Source organism: Ursus americanus, chromosome 18 (assembly GCF_024610735.1).
Source record: "Ursus americanus isolate L20-20 chromosome 18, mUrsAme1.1.p, whole genome shotgun sequence".
Taxonomy (NCBI): domain Eukaryota; kingdom Metazoa; phylum Chordata; class Mammalia; order Carnivora; family Ursidae; genus Ursus; species Ursus americanus.
The window spans coordinates 79353-100267 of NC_142144.1; the positions used below are offsets into that span (position 1 = coordinate 79353).

At 51.5% G+C, this 20915-nt stretch overlaps 1 protein-coding gene across 1 annotated transcript in view; it reads right to left on the reverse strand.

Annotated features, from left to right (window-relative positions):
• The window catches only part of CACNA1B (calcium voltage-gated channel subunit alpha1 B), a 153308-nt gene that overhangs the window by 6073 nt on the left and 126320 nt on the right, over positions 1-20915 (reverse strand). Inside the window, exons 33-38 of the mRNA XM_087869664.1 lie at positions 18190-18317; positions 12317-12413; positions 9177-9285; positions 3068-3175; positions 2428-2540; positions 1338-1465 (exon numbers count right to left, since the gene is read on the reverse strand). Coding sequence (XP_087725790.1) covers positions 1338-1465; positions 2428-2540; positions 3068-3175; positions 9177-9285; positions 12317-12413; positions 18190-18317 — 683 coding nt within the window. The remainder of the gene's footprint in view (positions 1-1337; positions 1466-2427; positions 2541-3067; positions 3176-9176; positions 9286-12316; positions 12414-18189; positions 18318-20915) is intronic.

Consider the following 20915-nt stretch of genomic DNA (forward strand, 5'->3'; position numbering starts at 1 on the left):
CCTGTGGGTCATGGAATGCCCATCAAGGACCCGGCTCCAACCTGCCAGGAACCTACACAGGCCCCTTCTGCTTGGGTTAGAAGCAGCCCAGAGGCATGAGGCCGCTCATGGGCCTGCAAGGAATGTGGACCCAGTGCCAGGGCTCAGAGCGGATGGTCAGAGGGGTCCTCCGCAGATGAGTCTGAGGGAGGTCTGGGCCCACCGCTTCCCGGTCTGGGGACATTCAGCAGGCTCCTCAGCCCTACACAGGGCCTCCCATGTGTAGTGGGAGCAGGGATGGTTCTTGGCAAGGACAAGCCCACAGGTGTCCAGGGTGCATAACTCATAGTATGGACATCCTGTCTACGCTGGTGCACGGCAAACCCTGACCACTAAGTTATGGGAAGTTTATCACTAGGCAAAACCTACCCAATTAACAGCCCAAGACCCACAACCGGGCTTCAGAAAAGAACATCCAAACATGTACAGATGAGGAGGAAATCGGAGCCCTAAAAGCATGCATGCTGTGCCCAGTCTGGTATCAGGCCCCGCACCTCAGCCCTTGCTGGATGACGCAGAGCACAGGCCCCCCTCTTTGGGCTCAGCCAATGATTTGCTTTAGCCAGTGGGGTGCTAGGAGACATGGGAATGCTGCTGGCCCTGAGGAGGGTGGCTGAGAGGAGCCTGTCCGCTACCACTCCTCAGTGAGCGACACGCGGCGCTAGACAGGGGACCGTTACATCACAACACTCGGTGCTGGGTGGTTCTTACCAAGAATCACTGTGGCAAGAGTGAGGGGATAGGTAAGAAGGATGTTACCAATTTGTCTACAAAATACAGTTGCTTCAGAAATCACTACCAGAGTGGAGATCTGAGAGGAAAAATGTCTTAGAGGAGTTAGGAAGACTAGACACATACAGGCCGTCAACAGAATGGGGTGGGGATTGAGGTGGAAACAAATATTTTTCTCAATGGTCAGTGAGGAAGCAGAGGCAGAGGCCCCTCACCGGAAAGGGCAATGCGCACGCACAACGGGAGGTGACAGCGGGAATCATCGGCTGTCTAAATCCGTCGACCTCAGTGCCGTCAGAGGCACCTGTGTAACGTTTCAGGAATTAGCTTTAGAATCCACCACCACAGATGGCTCCAGCAGCCGACCTGGACCAGCTTTCAGGCAGCACCCCCGGGGAACCATTTGGGTGGAGGTGGGCAGGGGGTGGACAGTGGAGCCAGTCTCCCAAAGTGGTGATGGGATCCGAGGGCTCCCTGTCCCTGCAGCACTGCCTGCAGGGAGCCCCTCTGGGAGGTGGAGAAACCAGGAGAACTGCCTCCTCCTTGCACCCTGGCCAGGTACTCACACTGCCCCACCATTGCTGAGGGATGCCGAGCTCTTCTGCCGAAGGAAAACCCGGGCTCCTCGGAGCACAGCCGGCTGTGTCTGCTCCAGTGTGGCCTTCAGGGGGTGGAACAGGGACACAGGGCCCATCTGTGGAAGGGGCGCAGAGAAGACGAAGAGCTCTAAGGGCAGAGATAGGTGTGCCAGAAAGCTGCCCTGACCCCAGCCCTACGTATGAGGTAGCCAGGGGCTTACTCCCAACCTGGCCTGTGAGTGACATCGGGAAAGTCATTTCACTTCTTGGAGCCTCGGTTTCCCTACCTACAAAATCTGGGGACAGCATCCAGTTACAAATGTAAAAAGATTTCATCTCACCATCGACTTGGATTGATGGGTAGAGGCTGCATGAACCCCAGATTAAGCAGAATTCTGAGGAGATTTCAAGGCTCAGGGGTGGGGGTGGGGGCATGGATGGGTGACTGCAACAGACAGGGGAACGGTGGGGGGTGGGGGGGTTGTGCACCAGATACTTCCCATCCCAAGATGGGTGAATGACCCGGTAAGCTCTGAACACCAAGCAACCTTCTAGACAGAGTCTACATATTGGTCACTGAGGCTTCGGCTGTGTGGGAAAGTTGTTATCTTTGAAGGATGAATCAGGAAGATGGGGCCCCAAAGTAGCCCAGTCAGAGTCAGGAGTGGACCCATCAGTTTGAATCTCTCTGGTCCCTGCCCATGTGCATGGTAATCAGTTTCTCCTCACATCTCCCCAAACAACCTCCTCAAGTATTCTTCAAACGTCTTTCTTCTACCACTTAAAAAAGTGGTATCTCCAGGGAACATGTTCTCGGCTCCTTGTCTACCGCCCTGGAACACTAGCTCTCCAGGTCAGGGCCCCCCAGTACCAGCAAGAGACCAGCCATTGGAAAGCATACAGGCTGCATGGAGTTTCTGACTTTGAGGCCGGGGAGGTGAGGCCCACAGTCAGAACCTCTCATCTTCCTTCTCCTGCTGTGCAATCTCCAGGAAGGGTACGGGTTCCCCCTGACGTCCAACAACTGATGGGTGCCAGAGCCTGAGGTTTACTTCCTGGCAATCCTGGAACCCGGTACCTGGGACAGGCCTCCCGTGGCCTGGTGAATCTGGTCTCTGGTGGTCTTGTTCTGCTTGTAGAAGTCAAATATCATCAGAGCTGCATACACTTTTCCCACTGTCATCTCATCGGCTGGAGGGAGAGAAAACAGAGGATGGGGTGTGGAGGAGGAAGGCAGGGTGGGGCATGGGAACAGCCCCTACCACGAGGACTCTGGGACACGCTCGGGAAAGGGCACAGGGCTTGGCCAAAGTTGCGCGGCCCCCACATGGCATCTTTGGACACTGAGTGCGTGCCCCCAGCAGATACACTGACTCTCCACAAGGCCCTCCCTCTCCCCCCAGTGAAGTGGATGTGGGGTTTAGTCTTTAATCACCTCATCTCTAACTGTAGGAGTTTCCCTGCTGTTCTCTGGATTTTTTTAAGTATAACCGCCCCCCCACCGCCGCCAGGAATGAGGGTGACTGTGGTCAACAGAATAAAGCCCAGGTAATGCCCTCCCACAGTCCCTATGTACCCACTGGTAAGACCATTTTCCCTACAGGTGGAAACTAAGTCTAGGCTATTGACAAGATCACCCTGGCCCAGGCCTCCTGGCTCTGCCTCCGGGTGGGACACAAAAAGGGGGTGAACAAGGGGAATTTCTTGATCTCACTTACGTTTATGGGGTGGCACCAGTAAGTCCAGGGTCTTCTGGGGCAGATTGGCCCACACAGAGGAAATCTCCTTCCTCAACTCTGCATCACACTGATGCTGCTTCGTGCCAGCTGGGGCGGGACAAGGTGTGGAGGGGAAGAGAGATGTTAGGAGCAGTCTCACAGCCCCCTTGCGGGACCAGGCAGGGAGAGATGTGGTGTGGGGGGAAATGGGGCAAGGACAGCGCTAGGAGAAAAGGCGGAGCAGGAAGAAGCGCGGCCAAAGTGGCTGTCAGAGCACCCTGATGGGAACCTGCCTAGAGACAGAGGCATGTGTGCATGCCCTGGGAGTGGAGAAGGGATATGGTGGCAGTCCAGCCGTTCATCCACCCGTTCAAAACCATCAAGGGAACACCTGGTACCGTCCTAGGTGATGGAACAAAAGCAAAGGGGCTACCTTTGTGGCACGATGTGGCTTGAAATCAACAATAAAGTGGCAGTAAGTTAAAAATCTAGTGTGTTGGGTGCAAAAAAACCAAGTGGGTAGGGATGAGAAATATCAGGAGGCTGCAATTTTGGACAGGGTAGTCAGGAAAGGTCTCACCACAAGGTGGCGTGTGTGTAAGACCCTAAAGGCAGAAAGGGACCAGGGGAGTGCAAAGGTCTTGGTGTGTCACATAATGAGCCAGGAAGGCAAGGCTCACTGAGCAGGCGATGGGGGTGGGGGGATAGCAGGGAGCAGATGCTGAGATGGGAAGCAGCAGAGGGTGCTAAGCAGCGGGATAAATTGCTCTGATTTATCTTTTTGAAGCATCAGGTTTACTATGGTATAATGTACATATGGTGAAATTCACCCTTCTCAGTTATCCCATTCTACGAACTTTGGTAAATGCATAAAGCCACGTATCCACCCCCACAACTGAGACACGGTGCAAGGTACCACTGCCGAAGTCCCTCTGTGAACCTTTGTAGCTGACCCCTTGGCCTTCTCCCATCCCATCCCTGGTGTGCTTCCTGTCTCGGTTTGTTTTGCCTTCTCAGAATGCCACACAAATGACATCATAGGGTGTATTGGCTTTTGAGTGTGACTTCTGCACTCAGCATGGAGCATTTCAGATACATCCGTGTTGCTGAAGGTAGTGGTAGTCTGTTTCTTTTGGTTGCTGGATACTATGTTATTGTATGGCTAGACCACAACTTCTTTATCCATTCAGCAGCTGTGAACATTTGAGCTGCTTACATTTTGAGTTGCTTATGAAATAAAGCTATGAACGTTCGCATATATGCTTTTGTGCAGATGGGTGTTTTCTTTTCTTCCCACTTAGGAGTAGGACGGCCGGGCAATACAGTCAGAAACTGCCAGACTAGGATCACAAGAATTCCATGTTACACATTCTCACCAGGACTTAATATTGTCATTTGAAAAAGTATTTTAGCCATATTAATAACCATGTAGTGTTATCTTCTTGTGGCTTCACTTTGGATTTCTCTAATGATCAATGACGTTGAGCATCTGTGTAGGTGTTTGCCTTCCATATATATATTTTGGTGACATGTCTGTTCAAATCCTTTGCCCATTTTTATTAGGTTATTTTCTTATTATTGAGCTGTGAGAGACATTTATCTATCCTGGAAACTGATCCTATATCAGATATATGTTTCAAAAATATTTTCACCAATGCTTTAGCTTGTCTTTTCATTTTCTTAAATGTCTTTTTGAAGAGCAAAAGTTTTTAATGTTGATAAAGTTCAATTTATCAATTTTTCTTTTATGGCTCATGCTTTCTGTGTCTTAAAAAATCTTTGCCAAACTCAAAATTGCCAAAATTTCTCTCCTGTGTTTCCTTCTAGAGGCTTTATAATTTCACATTTTACATTTATGTCTGTGATCAATTTCAAGTTAATTTTTGTAGGAGGTAAAACGTACGTGCTGTGGACTGCGTTGTGAACTGCCCCTGTTCACGTGTTGAAGTCTGAACCCTCACTGTGGACTGCGCTGTGAACTGCCCCTGTTCACGTGTTGAAGTCTGAACCCTCACTGTGGACTGCGCTGTGAACTGCCCCTGTTCACGTGTTGAAGTCTGAACCCTCACTGTGGACTGCGCTGTGAACTGCCCCTGTTCACGTGTTGAAGTCTGAACCCTCACTGTGGACTGCGTTGTGAACTGCCCCTGTTCACGTGTTGAAGTCTGAACCCTCACTGTGGACTGCGTTGTGAACTGCCCCTGTTCACGCGTTGAAGTCTGAGTGACTGTATAAGCCCGAGAAGGATGTTATTTGGTGAAATGAGGTCAGAAGGGTGGGGCCCTGACCCATAGAGTTAGTGTCCTTATGAGAAGAGACACCATTTGTTCACTCTCTGCATGCACTCAAGGAAAGACCATATGAGCACACAGTGAGAAGGTGACCACCTACAAACCAGGAGAACAGGCCCAGGAATGAAACTGACCTTCCTGGCACCTTGATTTGGACTTTCAGCCTCTAGACTGTGAGAAATAAATGTCTGTGTTTAAGCCACTCAGTTAAGGTACTTTGTTATGGCAGCCCAAGCAGACTAAGACACTAAATGTCAAGATTTTTCCCTTTTGGCGGGGGCGGGGGGTGGGGGGGGCATACAGTTGTCTAAATTTTTCTAGTACCATTTGTTGAAAAAATTACCTTTTCTCCATTAATCGCCTTTACAAATTCATCAAAAATCCACTGGCAATGTAAGTGTGAGTCTCTATTGTGTTCCACTGACCCAAGTCTCTGTCCTGTCACCAACACAACAGGCCTCAATTGACATGCTTTATAGAAAGTCTTTGACTCAGGTGGAGTAAGTTTTCTAACTCTGTTCTTTTTTCAAAATTGTTTGTTACTCAAGTTCTTTTGTTTTTCTACATACCTTTTAGAATCCATTTGTATATTTCTACCTAGAAACCTGTTGAGATTTTTATTGAGTGAACATTTTTTCTATTGATCAATGTGGGAAGAACTGACATCATGACGATATGGAATCTTCCCATGCATGAAGATGATCCAGTGCTTGATTTATTTAGGTCTTCTTTGATTCTTTCAGTCAATGTTTTGAAATTTGCAACGTACAAATCTCACATATATACTTTTTAGAGTTATCCAGCAACACAGAAGTATTTCATGTTTTTGGTGCGATTTTAATGGAACTTTTTCCCATTTCAATTGCTCATTGCTAATATATAGAAATACATTTGCTCCTTGCATGTTGACCTTGTATCCTGCAACCATGCTATACTTGTGTATTGTTTTAGTAACTTTTTTTTAACGGCTTATAACAATAGAAATTTATTATCTCAGTTCTGGACTCCAGAAGCTCAAAATCAAGGTGTGAGCATGACTGTGCCCCCTCCCAATGCTCAAGTGAGGAGTTCTCCCTAGCCCGTTTCTAGGTGTTGGTGGCTCCCAGCCATCCTTGGCTTTCCTTGGCTTGTAGATGCCTCAATTTTATTCACTTTTTCTTAGTCTTTCCGATTTTCTGCATAGATAATCATGTCAGTTGTGAAAACAGGCAGTTTTATTTCTTCCTTTCCAATTGGTATGCTTCCTATTACTTTTCTTAACTTATTACAATGGCTAGGACCTAAAGTATGATGTTGAACAAGTATGGTGACAGTAGACATCCCTCCTTTGTCCTTGATCTTAGGGGAAAAGGAGTCAGCATTTCTTTGTTAAGTGTGTCATTTGCTAAAGGTTTTTCATAGATATCCCTGATCGGATTGAAAGGGCTTCCTTTAGTTTCTACTCTATGCAAAATTTTAAAAATCATGAATTGATACTTAATTTTTGTGAAATGCTTTTTCCGCATCTATTGAGATGATCATATAGTTTTACTCCTTTGATCTATTAAATTATATTGATTGATTTTTAAACTAGAACTCAACGTGCATTCCTGGGATAAACCCTACTTTTGTCATCAAGCAAATAGATATATATAGCCAGATTTAGTCTGAGAAAGTCATGTTGAATATTTTTGTGCCTATAGTCATGAGGGATATTGATCTGTAATTTTCTTTTCTTATAATGTTTTTGTCTCATCTTGGTATCACAGTAATGTTAGCATCATACAGTAAGCTGAGAAATATCTCTTTTCTGTTTTCTGGAAGAGTTTATATAGAACTGGTATTATTTCCTCCTTAAATGTTTGGTAGGCTTCACCTATGGAGCTAACTGGGCCGGGGATTTTCTTTGTTGGAAGGCTTTTAACTATAATTTAATTCATTTAATAAATATAGTGCTACTCAGATTATCGCTTCCTTTTTTTTAACCCACTCAGGTTACCCATTCTTGAATGAGCTTGATAGCTAGCATCAAGGAATTTTCCCATTTCATTTAAGTTGTTGAAATTATTGAAAGTTATTCATAAAATTTCCTTGTTGTCCATTTAATGGCAGCAGGACCTGTAGTGGTGTTCTCTCTTTCCTTCCTTTTATTGGTTATTTTTATCTCTTTTTTTCTTGATTGGTCTAGCCAGAGGTTTATTAATTTTATTGGTTTCGCTTTTAACATGATCATTCTGGTTGTTACCTTGAAGGCAGATGAGAACAGAGGCAGACCAGTTGGAAGCTACTGTAAAAATCTAGTCAAGACCCAAGAGAGAGTGGCTTGGACCAGGAGCTGGCAGTGGGAGAGGGCAAAGAAGTGATCATATTCTGGTATGTTTTGAAGGTAGAGTCAGAAGATACGACGAGAAATCAGATATGATTAAAACTGGGGCAAGGATTAAAAAAAAAAAAAAGAGGAGGTGAGAATGACTCCAAAGGTTTTGGCTTGAGTGCCGAACTGGAAGAACAGAGTTTCCACTGATGGAGACAGGAAAGACCACGGGGAACACGCGGCGGTCAAGTTGGGCCAAGGGAACTTTGGCGTGCTTATTGGGCCTCCAAGTGGAGATGGTAGATAACTTTTCTCATTCAGCTCCTCACATGAGACTGCAGGTCTGGGGTTCGGGAGGAGGCCTGCACTAAAAACACCAAGTTGGAATCCCCAGTATTTAGAGCCATCAGAATAGGTGGAATGACAAAGGTGACAAAGAGAACAGTCTGAGGGGCACAGCGACATTCAGAGGGTGGGAGACATGAGAAAACAGAATAAGGAACATCAAAGGGAGTCAAAAAGAAGGAGGGGACAGCCGAGGAAAGGCTGAGCTACAGATAGGTAAGATAAGGACCGAGCACATGGACGTCACTGAACAGCGTAGCGAGAGCGGCTCCAGCAGCATGGCAGTGGAAGCCCAACTGCGGCCCAAACAAGACAGACCAGACAGACAATACAGACCAGTCTCTCAAGGGGCTGGTCGCGAAGAAGGGAAGAATAAACGTAGGGAAGCCAAGGGAGGGAGAAGAAAACCTTTTAAAGATGGGAGAGATCATAGCGTGTTTTATGCTGATACAAAGAATCCAATAGGGAGGGAAAAAATGACAGGGTAAGAAGGAGGGTGCCAAATTTCTGGCGCGACATCTTTGGGTAGATGATGAGAACGAGACCTAGAGTGCGAGGGCGGTTGGGGTACGGGACTGGCCTTGACTCATCCACGAGGAATGAAATGGCTGAACTCAAGGGCATGAGTGCAGCCAGGAGGGTGGTGTGGGGGCAGGGAGAGTGCAGATCCCCTCTGGTGGCTTTAGTTTCTCTCTGAAGGTAAAGCAGTCATCATGGGAGGGTGAAGGTGGAAAGGACACCCTGGAGGGTTGTTCTCTCTTAGATTTGGCACAGGCTACGCAGTCCTGTCAGTTAGCTCGGGAGAGGACCTGACAGGGATTGGGCTCACTACGGGGAGTGGACAGAAGGCACACAGACTCTCCACCCTGGAAAGTTGCTAGCTCATGTGAACCTATGTTCTGCCACCACACGCTCTAGTTCTGGGTAATCTGGACAGGTCATTTAACCTCACTGTACCTCAGCTCCCTCACATGAACATGGGATCGTTACAATGCTCGCAGGCAGGGCAGTTCTCAGGGGATAAGGTCCGTGCCCAACAGAGGCACCATGGGCAGCTGTCCTTGGTCCCATCCGGACAGGCCTCCTCACCTCCCCTCCCTGCACACCCACCTCGGGGTGGCTCTGGAGTAAGACTGCCCGGCCCTGGCTTGGTGCCCTCCCCAGATGCTGCCTTGCTCACCTGGAGCCAGCTTGATCTCCAGTGCAGTCCGAATGAGGGCCATCAGCGTGGACGTGAAGTGGACAGTCATGTCCTCATTGGAGATGGGCATGTTCATGCGAACCAGGCGCTAGGGACAAGGGGAGCAGGTCAGGGCCAGGCCTACCAAGGTCCCTCCACCACAGGACTACAAGGTGCTCGAGGCCCCTAGAGGCTGGGCTTCGCCTCCTGGGGGTGGCTTCTGCAGGTGCCCAGGCCCAAGCAAAGTTGGGTGGCTGAGAGTTTTGCCAGCATTCATACTCACCCTTGGACCCCCACCCTCATGGGAGCTGAGGCTTCTCCTAGCTGTAGAAAAAGAGAAGTCCAGGTACAGACTGTAGCATAGCACCAAGCCAGAAGCCTGGAGCCCTCTGAAAGAACAGGCACATGCTTAGCCAGAAGGACTCCTGCCCAAGGCTGGAATAAGGGGCATGTGGCCTAGGCTGAAGAGGGAGGGGTCTGGGCTGCAGAACTGAGGCTGGGGCACCCTGAGATGGCCCACAGAGAAGAGGGAAGATCCCCGTCCTTACAGCTCTGCCCAGTGTCTCTTCTCCACCGGCAGCCTGGAGCACTGGACAAGGGGCGGGCTAGCCAAGAGCACAGCTCTGAGCTCTCACTCCCAGTGAGGCATCCCTCCACCCCAGGAAGGCTTCTGTCTCTCACCACCCAGCCAGGGGGCCTAGAAAAGGCAGCCGGCACCCTCCAGTTAGAAGGACCCAGAACAGACAGGACCGCACAGGGCCACCGTGAAGGCTGGTAGGGTAAGGCTCAGAGCCATTGCACAGGAGTAAAAGTACTCCGAACCAGACTGGGGGCAGTGCCCTGCTCCTTTACTCCCTGCTTTCCCATCAGGTGAAGAGCCCCTTTCCTCACCTTGTTTTTCAAGGACAGAACAGCAGGAAACAGACGTGTGTCTGTACCACAGACCTCCGGGTATACCCAGTAGCTTCCCAGAGCCCCAGGCTCTGAGAACTTATGTGCTGTCCAGGAAGAAAAGTACCCTGGTGTGTCTGGAATGGCCTCAGCATGGGAGGTCACCTAGCTGGCCAGGTGGAGCCCTAGGGGTACCATGACCCACCTGTCTTCTCCCAGCAGTCTCTTGTCCTCTACCACGAGACAGAGCTAGAGATGGGGACACAGGGCCCCTCCCTGGGGTCTGCCTGTCCTCTGCCAAGCCCGTATCCTATGACACAGCAGCTTCTCTTCCCCTCTGGGGAGGGCCCCCAGCCCTGCCCCCAGTGTCTTGGCCCTAAATCCAATCCTCAGCCTAATAGAGATTGGGTGGCTAGAGACATGAGCCCTGACTCTGCCCCCCTGAATGCTGGCAAAGCCCCACCTGGCACATCGAATCGTGGTCCCAGGACCTCACACATCACCTGTGTGATGCACACCAGGAAAATCGGCTTTCCAGAGCACAGTGTCCCTGTGGACCAGCACCGATGGCAGTAGGAGAGGCATAGGGATTCCTCGCCAGGGAAGTCAGGGAGTCAGGCACCAGCGTGAAGGAGGAACAAGCAGGTGATTTCCAAGAGAAGAGAGCTCTGTCCAGGGCACCTTTACCAGAGGCTCTCCTCTGCCTGTCCAGGCCCTAGAAAGGCCGGGATCTCAGGAAGCAGCAGAAGGATAAGGCCAGGGTAAACAGAGAGTTATCTCTACCCTAGGCCTCGACCCTCCTGGTCACAGCACTCTGCGCATGTCCTGGACCCTCCCCAGCTCCCCAAACCCATCCACTCCTACCCACCCTGAGGCCTGCCCTGGTCTGTTCATGACCAGAACCTTGGAACTGGCCAGCACAGCTGGGGAGGGGCCCTAAAGCCTAGCGCATCAGGGCCCTGCATGCCCAGCCTGGCCGCAGGTATCAGTGTGGACAGAACTCTCCGTCTTGGGAACGCAGCTACAGCCTTGCGTGCAGGCCTCCAGGCAGGCGCGACATGCATGCCAGGCAGGGGAGGGCTGAGGGAGACAGCAGAGGCATCTGCCGATGGCTCGAAGGAGCCACTTAGCTTCCAAAGGCTGTGCTGAGCCAGGTGACAGAGACAGGCCCAGATCTCGAGCACAGAGACAGACAGCGTGGACAGAACCAGAGAGATGAAAGCTCTGCTGGGAAGCTCGCTCAGAGGGAGGGCAGTGGTAGAGAGGCTCCAGACACGTGCTGGTTGAGCCACAGGACTCAGGCTGGCTCTGTTTTCTGGGAGCAATGGGAGCTGCAGGAGAGCTCTCGGTGCAGAGCCGCGAGTGGGGGGGTGCTGGAGGAATGGAAGGTGCCTATACACCAAAGCGGGGGGGGGGGGTGACTGAGGGCACGTGGGCAGGTGGGAGCAGGCTTGGGACTGGGCCATGTGACCTGCTCGCCCCCCAAGGAGGGAGGCCTGGAGATGTCCCTCAGTTTACCCCCTCCTTGCAGCTCAGCCTCCCGGGCTCCTCAGCAATGGAGGGAGGGGGCATGGGACCACCCGGGCCCCTGAGGCTGTCCTTACCCTGCAGCAGCCCTCTGAAGCCCCAGGAATGACAGCAGGACGCCTCTCCCTGGCACCCTTTCCTTCTTAATGCCACAGTGCCTCCTTCCCACTGTGGAACTTACAAAGCCCTGGAGATGCTTCCTCCCCAGGCTGACAGCAGCCCAGACCTGGGGAAATTCTGCATGTGCGGAGCTGGGAGTGGGTTCCTCAGAAGCGCCAGAAGCCCTGCAGGCCCCTATTACCCCAGGGTCAGACCCGAAGGGCTGGGTAACTCCTCGCTCAGGCGCTTATGGGACAGAGAAGCTGAGTGTGGTCCTGAGCCCAGAACAAAAACAGCTTCTGTTAAAAAGGTGGTCTGTCCCCTGGTTTCCACGATACAGAAGGAAAGGAAAAAAGGCAGGTGGAGGGCTCTGGCTCCGTCTTCCTGAGCCTCTCAGGGGCTCTCAGAGGGGGCAGACCTGCGGGAACAAGGGGCCGGTGCAGAGACACCATCATGGTATCTGTGTCCCTCTGTCTGGGAAAGTAGAGGACATGGTTGGAGCAGAGAAAATGAACAAACAGTGAGACAGCAGAGCGGCAGACAGACAGACGGACAAGCCCCGAGAGGAGACGGGAGACCAGCCCCAGCACAGCCAGCCTCAGGGTGCAGGGTCGGGGGTCTACCTTGTAGGCAACTCGAGCAGGGCATTTCTTCCCCAGCCCCAGGGGTGGGGACATGTGTTTCAGCATCTCAAACATGTCATTGTAACTGATGCGCCCACTGGAGACCCGGCCCAGAGAGGCAGAGGCAGGGTGGGTCCACAGGAAGGGGTGCGGCAGGATGGGGGCGGGGGGAGGAAGCAGACAAGAAAACAGATCCAGTTAACCAGCGTCAGATTACATGCCAAAAGTCAAAATACGTAAAATGAGGGACTTTTCTGCTTGACTCGATCCCCTCCTTGCCCCTCCCAGCCTCACCTCCACACTCCAGCCCCACGCAGGGCAGCGGGCAGGGGTGACATCTGAGCTAATGAACATGGAGGGATGAGGAAGGGCTGCATCGGGGCGGCTTTGGGTTGTCAACTTCTGATTTTACACTTTTAGAAACCACAGATAATGCCAAATCAGAAAAGAGCTGTTTCACCATGCCGGGAGAGCTGGCGGACAGAATCACATGACCGATGAGGCCGGCCTGAGAACCACGGCAGAAACATCAGCTTTCCTTATTGCTCAATTTGCTTCCAAGTTAGCCTAGAGGCTAAAAAAGTGGAGAAAAAAATCTAAAACAAGCCAGAAAACTAGAGCGGGAGCCCACGCTGTTCTGCAAGGAGCCCCGAGGCTCTAGAGACAAACTTGACGGGTGAGTCCTGCTCCAAGCCCAGAGACGCCCGAGGCCGCCCAGGGCAGGGCTGCTGCTGGGAGTCAGGGCTGGGCAGGAAATGGCAGACTGCAGGGTGGGTGGAGGGGGGTGGGGGTGTGGTGGGCAGCTGGGGTGGGATGTGGCTTGGAGCCACTCTTGCACCCTCCTGACAGCACGCGGACAGAGCTGGGTCCAACATACGGGACAAGGCTCCAGATCCAGGGAGGTGTCTGGGGGCCGATGACTGTGTCTTCCCAAGATAGACAGGCCACCAGGCCTGCAGCCTCACCTCCACCCCTGGGGACACCTGCCTATGGGACCCGCTTGGGGTCCCAGAGACACAGTCGGGTTCAGGCCACCCAGGAGAGAAAAGGGACAGCTTTTTCCTGACAGGCACATCTGCCCCAGGGCCTGGCCCTCCTCCCAGGGTTCCCAGCCTTGGCTGAGTGGATTGATCCAGAGGTGACACAGGAGGGCCTGTCTTTGGGCCTCCACTGCCTCTGTCCTCGCCTCCCTCAGGGACCAGAAACCCTTTGGTTGTTGGGCTCTTCAGACTGGGAGGGGCAGCTGCTCCTGGTTGCTTGTGCCCATGCTCGCCTCCTCTGGGGCCCTTGGCCTCCAGCCCGTCTGACCATTGGCCCACCCTCGAGAGCCTGGAGACAAAGCCAGGTAAGACAGCTGCTTCCTTGGGCACAGGCCGGGCCTGGCCCCCGCTCCCACCCAGCAGCCGACCCCTGCCCTCAAGGCCCAGCCAGAAAGCTTCGTGTGCACTGCCTCAGAAGGCTGCCTCTCCCCAGCTAGCTGGAGGGGTCGGGAGATCAGATGGGGACCAAAGCGTCCAGGAGGTTGGAGTGCGGGGCAGGGCAGGACAGGAGGAAAGAGAGGTGAGGTGTCGTCATTCCCAAACCAGGCAGGGAGTGTGTGCTGTGTTTGCATTTCGGGCAGGGAAGAGTATGTTGGATGGAGGCTCTGAAGTTGCAAACCTTGTAGGCCAACCTACGAGGGCAGTTCTTCCCTAAGCCAACGGGTGGCGCAATACAACGCAACAAACTGTACAAATCCTTATAATGAATCCGGCAACTGGAAAGGAAACGTCACAGGTTATGGCAACCAAGGCACGAGGAGCCCGTCCCGCCCGCCCACCCAGCCTGCGACAGGAAGAGGAGCCCGGCGGCTGGACAGGCAGCTCCCTGCGGGGAATCCTGGGGCTCAGAAAGCCCCAGGAGGTATGACAATCCCAAGACAATGTCCAGAGCCTGAGGCAGGCAGGAGACACACATTCCAGAACAAGAGCTGGCCCCTGTCCCAAGCCCCCACTGTGCACACACTGAAACCATGGGTCCATCTCTCCCCGGGCCCTGTTCACGCACCCTCTCTGGCAGTCCCTACTCGTGCTCCCTGAGTGTCTGAAACCCCATGCCTGGCTCTCCTGACTGCCCCTACCCCCCAAATCTCCTGGAATCTGCTGGTCCAGCTAAGCACCCCCTTGTCCCAGGGTAGGCACCCTGGCCAACAACGACGTTTCTCTTTCCTGTCCAATCAGCTATAAATTACTTCTGGAAAAGAGGGAAGAAAGAGGAAGGCCCACTATGGCCTCAATGAAGGTGCTTGCTAACCTCACTGGACCCAAAGGATCATCACCAAGGGTCTGGAAGCATGACGAAGCCCCCGTCCCCAAGAATCACCCAACCCAATTCACAGCCTCATCTTCTCTCTTCCACCATCGAATCCCTCAGATGGCACCAGATGGAAAGTGGGGGCACAACCCTGTCACTCCAATTTAAAACCTGTCCTCGCGGTCTATAAAACAAAGTCAAAGCTACTTGTTTATCCCAAATTTCAAGACCTTCTCAACCTGTCCAAGCTGCCCTCCAGCCCCTTTGCAATGCGTTCTCTTCTCCAACAGACACAATCAGACCCCCTTCCCCTCAGCCCTCGCCCCACCCCCTTCTCTAGAGCTCAATCCGTCCTGCCCTCTTAAGCTTGGCTCAAATCCCACCTCCTCTGACTCACCAGCCAGATGGGGTCTCTCCCTCCTCAAACACCCCCGGGCTCACACTACGGCTCCTCTGTTCTCCCACAGTCCTGCTGGACTCAGCGTCCTGAGAGCACGTGCTTGCTTCACCTACACACCCCCGGTCCCCAGCACACGCGGATGCTCAGGAATGTTGACTGGGCAGATGGATGAACACAAAGATGAGTAGACACATCGCTCACAGGTGTGATTGTGATTCTCCTTTCGAGTCTCTACACATCACCAGAAAGTGAGGCAACAACAGGGAAGATGGGAGAAGGCGGCACCAGAAAGCAACAACCCCGTGCCTTCATCTCCTCACGGCATGCGTGTGTGTGCGCACACATGTGCACATATATACCCACGCACACGTGCATTCACACACTTGTACACACACAAGCACAACGCCCCTGTACACCCATGCACACGTGCACTCACACACATGTGCACACAAGCACACACATGTGCACTCAAACATGCACTGCACTCATACGTTTGCACAATCACACGCGGGCATGCTCGTACGTGTACACGCAAACCATGTGCATGTGCACACATGCACACGTGTATGTCTGCCGCACACATGCATATACACATGCCACATGTGTACACAGACCTGTACACACAACACGCACACACATGCACGCATGTATACACGTGCACACACTCACATAGCCACACAGGTGCAAACACACACGTACACACACACATATGAAAGCCTGGGAAATTTCACAGAGTTTCGTTGTTTTTTAAGTCTCTCCAAGAAAGAGGAGACAGCAGAGTGGCCACCTGGGATATAAAGAGGACCACACCCTTGCATCTGCCACGGAGGCTAGGAAGGGCTCAAAGCACCCTTGGTCCCGTGCCCAGGATTCCGTCTCCTCATCTGCTGGGCCTTCCCTCATCCCCTTCCATCTGGAGGCAAGCTGTGTTTTCAGCCCAGGCCACATGTGGGAGCAGCAAGTCTGACTGTGAGTTGTGGGTCACACCTGTGCTACTTTTGGACCATGGTCCTGTGTGCTATTTTGCAGATGCCACCTCTGGGATGACCCTCATATATGCCGTCCACTCTGCCTTAGCACATTCTTCACCACACTCCCAACGGCCTCTGCCTTCCAGAGGCCCAATTTTCAGAACTCTGGATTTGGGAAACAGTCTGACCCCCTGTGCACCACCACAAAGCCACAGTCTGGCCCAAGTCCGTTTCCTATATGTCCTAATTCTGCTCCACCTGTGGCTGGACTAGAGGAAATCCTGGGTCTACCGTTCATCAAGATTCGGGGGAAGCCCTCCCCTCTCACAGGCCTGCACTGACCTGCTTTCGTCCTGCACATACGGACATATCTCCAAGTCACACCCCATACGGTATCTCCGTTTCCCTGCAACACAACCTCTAGAATCACTGTGCCCAGAAGCAGCAGCATCTCTTGAGACCACAGTCCAGAGGACCCTCCTGGAATGAGCCTCAACCCTGCCTCACTTGGAGTCTCTCCCGCCCTCTGACCTGACTGGGCCCTCCTGACCAGAGAACCCACGCCTACCCCCTGAGCCTGTGGATGCCACAATGAGACTGGGCACCGCAGGGCCGATGTGCTGATGCATCAGCAAAATGACAGGACTCCCCAAGGCCACAAAAACGGTCACCTACACCATGAAACATAAATAACACCCATGCTTGTTCTACACTGTGTGAAAACTGTAAAATTTTCACTACAACAGAAAACACCCAGAGACACTACAGGCATGGAAATGCCCTAGGGATGCTGGTGCTGCCGGCGGTTTCAGGGCTTGCCCAGCCTGGGAAGGGTCTCACACAGCATCTTCCGGATCCTCACACGATGGGGTAGGGGCTCCAGGAAGGCTGCAGGAGAGGAGGGTGAGGGAGCCCAGCCAAGCTCTCAGGCCTTCAGGGGCTCGGGGTCCCAGAACTCTGGAGCAGTCCCCTTGCTGAGCTTACATTTAGGGGAAAACAGGTAGAACCCTCAGGCACTCTACTGGCGGTAGGGTCCTCACCGTGAGGGTAGTGACCAGCTCCTCCAGGCCTCCACCGCACAAGGGGCGACCAAACACGGAGCTGTGCGAGGGGGACGTGGGCAGGCTAGGGAGCCTCGGAGAGAGGAGGTGGGAAGTGGCTACACGTCATCCCCACAGTCTGTTCATTCCCTTCGAGCATGGGAAGGGATGGGTGCCCACCCGCCTACTGACGCACTCTTCATTCACGTTCGTGTCTGCTGAGTGCTCACCGTGAGCGAGGCCGTGAGCAGGCCTGTGCCTTCCCCAGCAGCCGGGTCTCTTGGCCCCTCCATGTCCTGTGCTGGCCTTGCAGAGAGCATGCCCTGAATAACTACTCAAGTATTCGCTTGAGAGAGTGAATGAATGAATAAGCAAGAGAAGGAGCGAGTGATGAAGGAACAGACAAATGGGCAGATGGTGAGTCCATGCTGCTTTGCTAGCCCTGAGGATGAGTATGTCCTGGGTGTGCAGGACTCTCCCATGGATCAGGGAACAACCTTCTAACCCAAGGCAGTCCCCTCATGACACACTTGCTCTGTCTCACTTAATGCAACACAGTAAACCTTTCCCACCATGACCAAAGGGTCTTCAACGTACTAGACCCTTCCTGGTAGCTCCTTTAATTTCGGTAAAAGTTCACCAAGCGCCTGCTATTTGCAGCCTGGGCTGGGGACACAGAGGTGCATGTTGGCTCCTGTTCCCAAGGGAGAGGGCAGAGAGGGAGAGGCCTGAGCCAACCGGCGGGAAGATTGTCATTTCTGCCACAAAGGCCTCCAAGCTTCATGAGGATTGTGAGGCCCCAAGGGAAGGCCTTCCTCCTGTGTCTACACCCTCTCCCTTGAGCCCTCCATGCCCCTCATGTGACAGACCTGTGAGGAGACAGTAGACTACCATTTGGCAAGAGCCCTGAGCCTCACAGACTCCCCTGGAGCCTCTTCAGTGCTGGACTGGGGGTCTCACAGAGCATTTCTCAGCCCAGGCAGCTGTGTAAGAGCACCGTGGGCATGAGAAGGAACGTATCACCTAGGGGGACCCAGCACCACCCTATGTGGGCCCCACCAAAACCTGAGGGGGATGCCTCGTGTGACACAGGTCTGATACCACCCAGCCCTGTCCCAAGATCCATGGCATGGACCACCCTGAGGACCACGGAGCACGGGGGCCACTCACCACGCGGCCGGGTCGTACTCAGCCCAGACCCGGATGAACTCGTCCAGGTGGTGAGGCCCTAGGATGGAAGAGTCCCGTGTAAGGTACTCAAAATTGTCCATGATCACGGCCACAAAGAGGTTCAACATCTGCAGGACAGGAAGGAGAAGGGGTGACATAGAGAGACCTCAGGCTGCTCTCTACCCTAGCCCTTCCCCTCCAGTCAAAGTCTGTGAATTAATAGCAGCATTTGACACAGACCACTGCCTGTGGTCCCGGCAGCAGAGGCCACTCTAACTCAGCCAGAGCCCGTCCAGCCCTGTTCCCCCACAGCCTCCAGGCCTCCACTATACCACCACCCACCCCCAGCTGTAGCAGCCTCCTACCCCTGGGTCTGGGTCCCGCAAACTAACCCGAGCCCCTTCCACTCCCTGCGTCTGCTGCCCTACCCTAATTCATGTCTACGACCCCTCCTGCCGACCTCCCATCACCATCCTCTTCCCTCCTAGGTAGCCTTCAAGGAAAGCAGTGACTTTGGAGTTAGTAGTTTGGACTCTAGAGGCCAAAACCTCAGCTTCTTTTTTTAAAATTAAGCTGAAATTCACATAACACACATTTAATCATTTTGAAGTGTGCAATTCAGGGGCTTTAGTATATTCCCAATATTACACAACCACCTATCTAGTTTCAAAAATCCTTTATCACCCCAGAGAATGCCTTGTTCCACAAGTAGTCACTCGCTTACTCCCCCCCTCCCATTCCCTAGCAATCTCATCGACAGGCTTGTGTGTTTCGGGTGCTCCATATAGAAGGAGTCGTATGATACAGGCTTCTTTCACTCTGCGTGATTCTTCGAGGCTCATCCATTCATTTGTAGCATGTGTCAGAACTTCGTTGCTTTTCAAGGCCGAATAATATTCCACGGTGGGTATACACCAGTGTGTTTATCTACTCATCCGTTGATGGTCCATTGATGGACATGTGGGTTGTTTCCACCTTTGGGCTGAACTGTTTTCCACAGAAGTTGCTGCATTTAACATTCCTACCACAATGTGCAAGAGTTACTATTTCTCTACATCCTTGCCAATGCTGGTTATTTGCCATTGAAAAAAATTATTATTGCTACAGCCATCCTACTGATTGTGAAGCAAATGTGTGGTTTTGAGTTTCCTTAAGGCCCAAAGATGATGAATATCTTCATGTGCTTATTGGCCGCTTTGTATATCTTCTTGGCAAAAATGTCTGTTCTGATTCTTTGCCCATTTCTTATACGGTTGTCTTTTGTAGTTCAGTTCTAAGAGTTCTTTATGTGTTTTGGATATTATCTCCTTATAAAATATGTGGTTAGTAAATATTTTCTCCCATTCCGTAGATTGTATTTTCACATTTTTTATTTTATTTTTTTAAAGATTTTATTTATTTATTTATCTGACAGAGAGACAGCCAGCGAGAGAGGGAACACAAGCAGGGGGAGTGGGAGACAAAGAAGCAGGCTCCCAGTGGAGCAGGGAGCCCAATGCGGGGCTCGATCCCAGGACTCTGAGATCACACCCCGAGCCAAAGGCAGACGCTTAATGACCGAGCCACCCAGGTGCCCTGTATTTTCACATTTTTTATAATCCCCTTTGACACACAAAAGGGTTTAATTTTGAGGAGTCTAATCTATTTTTTTCTTTTGTTGCTTGTGATTTTGGTGTCGAATCTAAGAACCCTTTGACAAATCCAAGATCGTGAAGGTCTGCCCCCTATGCTTTCTTCTAAGAGTTTTGTAGTGTTAGTTCTTAATATTTAGGTCTTTCATCAATTCTGGGTTCACTTTTGTATATGGGGTGAGGCAGGGGTCATCTTTATGTTTTTTGCATGTGGACATCCAGTCATCTCTTCACCATGTCCTAAAGAAACTATTCTTTCCATACTGAGCAGTTTTGGCGCCCTTGTCAAAAATCAATTGTCCATAGATGATATGGATTTGTTTCTGGAATCTCCATCCCACTCCATTGGTCTATCCTTATGCCAATACCACATTACCCCTGCATCAGCCTTATTAAGGTATACATAACTGACATAATTATAAGATACTTAAAGTGTCATATTGTGGTGTATATACATACATACACATTGTGAAAGCATTCCTACCATCTAGTTAAAATTAACACATCCATCACATTTTTTTTGGTAGAACATTTACATTCTACCCTCTTAGAAAGTCTGAATTATACAATACAATGTTATCAACTATGGTCACCATGTTTTACTTTACATCCTCAGACTTCATTCATATTATAGCTAAAAGTGTGTGCCCTTTTACCAACTTCTCCCTATTTCCCTAACTGTCTAGTCCATGGCAATAACTCTTCTACTCTTGTTTCTATGGTTCGACTTCTAAAAGAAAATTCCACATGTAAGTTATACATGTAGTGTTTGTCTTTTTCTGTCTGGCCTTTTTCACCTAGCATAATGCCCTCAAGATCCATCCATGTTGTCACATATGACAGAAGGATTTCCTTCTTTCCCATGGCTGAAAAATACAGATGTGTGTGTGTGTGTGTGTGTGTGTGTGTGTGTGTGTATACTCACACACACACACCACATCTTCCTTATCTAGTCACCTGTCGACGGACACTTGGGTTGGCTCCGTATCTCCGCTCTCGTGAGTAATGCCACGCTGAACATGAGCACGAATATCTCTCTTCGATATCCTGTTTTCATTTCATTTGGATGTATATGCAGAAGTGGGATTGCTGGAT